The sequence below is a fragment of the Phoenix dactylifera genome, unplaced genomic scaffold (genome assembly GCF_009389715.1).
Source record: "Phoenix dactylifera cultivar Barhee BC4 unplaced genomic scaffold, palm_55x_up_171113_PBpolish2nd_filt_p 001195F, whole genome shotgun sequence".
NCBI lineage: Eukaryota > Viridiplantae > Streptophyta > Magnoliopsida > Arecales > Arecaceae > Phoenix > Phoenix dactylifera.
The window spans coordinates 55,470-62,708 of record NW_024068531.1 but is presented as its reverse complement, the minus strand read 5'-3'; the positions used below and the strand labels follow the sequence as shown (position 1 = coordinate 62,708).

General features: G+C 43.3%; 1 protein-coding gene across 1 annotated transcript; it reads left to right on the top strand.

The window, feature by feature from the left end:
• The first annotated feature begins 599 nt into the window (after nt 1–599).
• LOC103697701 (phospholipase D alpha 1-like) lies at nt 600–5,461 on the top strand. Its single transcript, XM_008779615.4, has 4 exons — nt 600–1,786; nt 2,281–2,355; nt 2,777–4,739; nt 4,833–5,461. The coding sequence occupies exons 1-4, from the start codon at nt 1,679–1,681 to the stop codon at nt 5,264–5,266; spliced, it is 2,580 nt and encodes an 859-aa protein (XP_008777837.1). The 5' UTR covers nt 600–1,678; the 3' UTR covers nt 5,267–5,461.
• The last annotated feature ends 1,778 nt before the right edge of the window (nt 5,462–7,239 follow it).

The window sequence follows — 7,239 nt, the reverse complement described above, 5'->3', positions numbered from 1 at the left end:
ATATTATTTCGTCGCAAACAAGTTTAAGGACTCAAAGATAAATCCTCCTTTATCATAACATAAGTCCTAAGGACTTCATCATATAAGAGTTCATTTGAAGATGAAATGATGAATAATGCCAAATAACACTTTATTAATTTGTCAATTCATTTACAAAATTCAATCATCAATATGCTGACGATTGACATTTAGGATACAAATTCCAACACTTACTGCTTTCAAATACATAAAACTATTTGAATACGAAGTTGTATATTACTAATTATGTTCCTCAAAAATTAGGATCAAGCATATGTAGCAAGTGGTGCATGATTTGACTAAATGGCATTCATCATGTTTACTATATTGTGTAAACTGGATTTATGATGATATAGAAAGTTGCATTAAAAAAAATGAAGTTTGCAGCATGATCATGAACTTTATATATTATGATGCCATTATTCATCTTTCAATCTACTTATGAAGTAAGATTTATGAAAAGCATAATATGATTTATGAACTCTCAAATTGTCATATACGGCCCTCGCCAGCGGGTTATAGAAGCTTGGCATATGGCCCTCACCAGCGGGTTATAGGAGCTCGGCATACGACCCTCGCTAGTAGGTTATAGTAGCTCGGCATATGGCCCTCGCTAGCGAGTTATAATAGATCGGCATATGGCCCTGTCACGGGTAATAATAGTGACCATAGCTGCACTACCATCTGAGAGTATGGTTTTCAAAGTATAGAATAATGGCAACGTTTTATGATGCACATCCATATTTATGAACTTGCATGATTGAACATGCATTGCTTTATGACTGATTTAGATATATGGTATATGAAATGTTTTACTTTGTTATAAATGTTGTTTTCCTAAATAAATGCACCGGCATGTGGAATATTATGCTTGATCTGGTAAGATTGTACATGGTTACTTAGTGAGCCTCATAGCTCATATGATTTTCGTTGTTTTTTTTCCAAATAAGTAAGGTTGCTAGGAACGGGAAAAAGTAAAAGAAAAAGGGGTTTGAAGCATATATATACAAAATTTCATTTATGTAGCCATATAAATAAGTTTGGGTTGTAATCTTTCAAACTCAAATACTTGATTTAGATGCTCTGTACCTGCTTTCTATTAAATTGCAAATGAAATTGATAAAATTTTATCTTGTTACATGTAATAATTATTGTTAACACGGGCTTCGTGTTATTGTGAGCAACACCCTATAGTAGTACGGCCGTGTCACGGGCCAGATTTGGGGTGTGAGAAATTATGATCCGGATCCGGGTCATGACAGTATCTCTTCCTTTATTCCTTTCTCTCCTTCAGAATTGCATTTCCCTCACAGCCTAGGAATCGTATCTCTTTATTCCTTTCTCTTCTTTAGAATTGCACTTTCCTCTTCATAGCGGGTTGTCCCTTTCTTCTCCTCATAAGTTTCTTGCATCAAAGACTAAGAAGAAAGCAATTTCTATTTAAAGCACTCTATCCTGGTTTCAGTACCTTTCTTGCAGAACTAGTTTCCATGCCTCGTAGGGTTATATATCCTAGAGGAGCTTTCCAAGCATACAGAACCCTGATTCACACCATGTTTTACCCTATTTAAGGTCCCTTTTCCGGGTGACTTATATTTTCATTTCCTGGGACAAGATCGCCTCCATTTATTAGTGGACATAAGCAAGAATACGTAAAGCGATGGCGCAGTATTTGCTACATGGAACTCTTCAAGCTACAATCTTTGAAGCAACGTCCTTATCCAATTCCAACACAATGTCCATGAGTGCTCCAAAACGCATCCAGAAGGTATGCATATTCTGAAATGCAGATAGATGTTGACAATAATAGAAGCGTGTCAAAAATTTATGTTTGCCACAACGTCTGTGTTATATTTGTATATAAGACAGCCTTTTGATTCCATGGACTGAAAATGAGCCCATTTCTTTGGATTTTAGTTCATCTCTCCCTGAATTCCTTCAGCAATTCACGTTCTTTTATTTATTTTATTCTCAAATCAAGCAACTCGTTAGTGCCAAACCTTGTCAGTTTTTCGTCAAAGCTTTTTGGTTTCAATATAAATTTATAAGGCACATATGCTTGGTCTTCAAAGTATTTTTCTTCTTTAAAATTTTATATGGGCGTCCATTGGTAAAAAGGAGTTTATTAGGCTAACATGATTATGAGAAATTATCTATTCAACATCTGCCCTGCAGCATGCTATTCTGTATATAGTTTATTTTTAGTTAGCTTTCTTAACACTGACTGGTTATTTACCATTTTCATCTGGCTGAATTTGGGAGGCACCAACCACGTCAAAGAGGAGGCTTCTGAGAAGATTATCATGGATCAAGAGAGTGTCATTCTGCGGCCGAAAGGTTTGATCATAATTATTGTATTATCCCGATTCCTCCACCCCCTCCCAAAAAAAAAAAAAATCTAAAGTTTGGTTGCAGAATATGTATGTATAGCTAGCCAAAGCAGGGAGCAAAATACGGTATGGAATGGAAGAATGGTGAAGCAGAAATTTATTTTATCATTTTGTTGGAATTTCTCTGTTATCTCTTGGTAAACAAATGGGGATAATGTAAGTTTTTTAAAAAAATATCGAGATTGCATTTTTATTACTTTCATCTAGAAAAAATAATTATGTGGGATGGAATAGAATATAAAAAGAATATTTTATCACTTATTCTAATTTATTTATTTGACAGATTTATATTACTATTTTTCCCATATCCGAGATTTGGCGGATTGGATCATAATCTGATCATCTTTCGGATGTTGTGCGAATGGCAGCTTGCGGGGGACATCGAGGAGTCGGTGGGTCTCGGGATAGGGCCTGCGAAGCTCTACGCGACCGTCGACTTGGAGAAGGCCAGAGTGGGTCGGACCCGAGTGATCACGAACGAGCCCAACAATCCCCGCTGGTACGAGTCCTTCCGCATCTATTGTGCGCACTGGGCTGCCGATGTCATCTTCACCGTCAAGGCCGACAACCCAGTCGGGGCATCGCTCATCGGAAGGGCCTACCTTCCCGTCATGGATATCCTCGAGAATAACAACAGTGAGGCAGTGGACAGGTGGCTCGACATCTACCGGGAGGACGGCAGCCAGGTGGGTGGAGGCGCCCAGATCCACGTCCGCCTCTGGTATTGGGACGTGTCCAGAGATCCTTACCAGGGTTGGGGCCGGGGGATCGCCAGCCCGCGGTACCCGGGTGTCCCTCACACCTTCTTCCCGCAGCGGCAGGGTTGCAAGGTGACGCTCTATCAGGACGCCCATGTCCCCGACGATGGCCTCGTTCCCAGCCGAATCCCTCTAGCCGGCAACCGCTACTACGAGCCCCGCCGTTGCTGGGAGGACATCTTCGACGCCATCGCCAATGCCCGGCACCTCATCTATGTCACAGGTTGGTCGGTGTACACAGAGATCACCCTGGTGAGAGACCCCAGGAGGCCCAGGCCTGGAGGGGATGCCACCCTCGGGGAGCTACTCAAGCAAAAAGCCCGTGAGGGCGTCCGAGTGCTGATGCTCGTGTGGGATGACAGGACCTCACTAGGCCTAGGCCCGCTAAGGAAGGATGGGGTGATGGCCACCCACGACCAGGACACGTCCAGCTACTTTCGCGGCACGGGCGTGCACTGCGTCCTCTGCCCCCGGAATCCAGACGAGGGAAGGAGCTACGTGCAGGACCTCGAGACGGCCACCATGTTCACGCACCACCAAAAGACCCTGGTCGTGGATGTTGAGGTGCCCGGAAAGACGATGGCCGCTACGAGGAATGACGATGGGAGGAGGAGGAAGAGGAGGATCGCCGGCTTTGTCGGGGGCATTGACCTCTGTGACGGGAGATATGACACACAGTACCATTCTTTGTTCCGAACGTTGGGCACAGCACACCGCAATGACTTCCATCAGCCCAACTTTCCCGGGGCATCCATCCGGAAGGGCGGGCCCCGGGAGCCCTGGCACGATATCCACTGTCGATTGGAGGGGCGTGTCGCATGGGATGTGCTGTGCAACTTTGAGCAACGATGGAGGAAGCAGGGCGGGAGTGCAGAGCTGCTCCTGCAGCCTGGGTATGATCTGGCTCCCGACGAGGAGCCCCCTCCCACGGAGGACGAAGTAGAGGCATGGAGTGTCCAGCTCTTCCGATCCATTGACGGGGGTGCGGTAGCTGGATTCCCGGATGCACCAGAGGATGCCGCCGCGGCAGGGCTTGTCACCGGCAAGGATCATGTCATCGATCGCAGCATCCAGGATGCTTACATCCATGCTATTCGCAGGGCCAGGAACTTCATCTACATCGAGAACCAATACTTCCTGGGTAGCTCTTATGGGTGGAAAGGAAAAGCAGCTGACGGTGTCACGGTCGAGGACATTGGGGCACTACATCTCATCCCCAAGGAGCTGTCACTCAAAATCGTCAGCAAGATCGAGTCCGGGGAGCGGTTCTCTGTCTACGTGGTTATCCCTATGTGGCCGGAGGGCGTCCCTGAGAGCGGATCGGTTCAGGCCATTCTAGACTGGCAGCGTAGGACAATGGAAATGATGTACGCTGACATTGCAGAGGCCCTTCAGGCCAAGGGGCTCCGAGCGAACCCGAAGGACTACCTCTCTTTCTTCTGCTTAGGGAATCGAGAGGTGAACAAAGGTGGCGAGTACCAAGCCGAGGAGCATCCGGAGCCAGACACGGACTACAACAGAGCGCAGCAAGCCAGGCGATTCATGATCTATGTCCATGCCAAGATGATGATTGGTAATCATTATAGTTGATTTTGTATCAGTCGGTCATTGTCCATACATATGAACTAAACTCTAATCAAGTAATCCTCTGAACATTTGGTTTCAGTTGATGATGAGTATGTTATAATTGGATCAGCCAACATCAATCAGAGGTCAATGGATGGAGGAAGGGACTCGGAGATTGCCATGGGAGCATACCAACCAAATTATCTGGCAACCAGGCAGCCAGTCAAGGGGCAGATCCACGGCTTCCGGTTGGCACTATGGTATGAGCACCTTGGTATGCTTGACGACACCTTCCTTCGACCCCAAAGCATTGAGTGCATGCGAAAGGTAAACAAGATTGCTGAAAGGAACTGGGGACTCTACACGAGTGACATGCTTGTCAGCGATCTCCCAAGCCATCTACTTAGCTACCCACTAGGAGTGACAGAGGATGGCGAGATGATGGAGTTGCATGGGATGGAGTTCTTCCCCGACACCAGGGCTCGTGTTCTAGGCACCAAGTCTGACTACCTTCCCCCCATCCTTACCACCTGAAAGAAACAACCAGAGCAAAGAGCAAAGACACTTGTACCTACTTTTGCACTCTACCCACCTCCTATTGATCCTTCATAGGCCTGAGTAGCAGTGAGACCCCTATCTTTGAGGGAATGGTGATCACATGGTGGTTTCATTCGCACAAATATGTATTCAGGTCATCATTACAATTTCTAAACTTAAGTTCATCTATCATGAATGATAGGAAATATTGAAAAAATTAAAGATAAATAAGAGGGAAGTGGCTAGCAAGAAAAGTGATAAATAAAGAGAGGAAATGTTTATCGATTTAGGCAGGCGCTATCTTTAGAGAAAGATTCTCTGCATGGGTTACTGGGCAGTTTTCTTCCAAGGTACAATAATTCTTCCTTGAACTGTGCACCCAGTAGGTGATATTCAAAATTGAGTATTGCAACGATCACCCAGATTGAAAGGAGTTTTAAAGAGTTTAGAGAAGAGAAGTTTAAAATTTTCGAATTAAAAATCCTTAGAGACACCCATATATATATATATATATATATATATATATATATATATATATATATATATATATATATATAACGTAAAGCTATCATAGATGTTCCTTGATTTAGGTCACTCAAATAAAGAACAACTAGCCCTTAATGAAATAAATGGCAAGAAGATTAAGTCAATCAAGTCATCACGCAAATATGATCATCCCATAGGAGCAAAAAAGGTAAGGATATAATAAAAATCAGATCAAATCTCTTTAGCTAAATTTGTTTAAAATAATAAAAAATCGAATGAGATAAGGTACATTTTGACGAGGACATCAAAAAAGCAAAAGCCTTTACATGCTATGATATGCTATTCACATGGCCATATATAGTTAATCTTACCAAGTCATGCTCCGTCATACATCATACACACACATATGTGGTGGCGCATCTCAGAAATTTTAAGATTTCTAAAATATCTATAGAAACGTTAACATAAAATTTATTGGACCGTCCATATCGATAAACTAGTAATTGATTGGGTTTCCCCTCTAGAGGAAGAGACTGAACGTAATGGTGGAGGGCTGGTTGGGAGGCAATGAGTTTGTTGACTGTATCCATGCCTCTAAGGCATGCTCAGGCGCATAGAGGGGTCACAGCCCCAATCCTGACAATAAGTTGCATATTTATCACAGTAGAAGAAAAAGAAAATTTGTATTTTCTTCTTTCACAGTATAAAGGAGGATCAGCATTAAAGAAGACGCTGCAATGTAGTAAATAATGAATTATCCCTCTCAAGCGAATTTTTCTAAATAAGAATCTAGATTTACAAACTTCACTAGCGCTCTATAGCACAATGTCATTCTTCTTGTGTAATAGGATATATAATTTCAATACATAAGCCCATCTCCAAAGATTAATCATTTAATTAAATTTAATTTGTTTTCTTGACAAAAGGAATCAAATTTAACTTTGTGCTAGATATCCGAGTTTTGTGCACAACCAGTAAACTAGTTTAGATAGCATATGAAGATTACCCTAACATCAATGACCCCACATTATTCTCAAAAAACTTAACACATCAATAACTCCCAAACATGTTAGATTGCCAACGCATAACTTAAGGTTCTCTTGTACCATAAGGCATGGTAATTGGACAAAAGAATTACTTCTAAAGCTTAGGTCAATGGCATGAACTTCTTCTATGTTGCTTTGAAGCTTGCACTCCCTCCTTGCATCACCTTACCAACTGATGGGGGGCGAAATGGATTGTCCAGCCCACAGCTAAAAGGCCGCTCAGTTTTGGCCCAATAAACGCCAACACCGACCGGTTGAATTCTCGGTCCGGCCCAGAATCAGCTCGGCCTCGGACTTCGCCAAAAACTCCATCAGCCTTGGATATTCGCCAACTTGCCCGAACAAATTTGGGCCATCTCCAATATTCGCCGACCCACCCGACCGAGCTCGGGGTGCCCACTTCAGTAGTACGCCCTGACCCTCGAGCTCGGGGCGCTC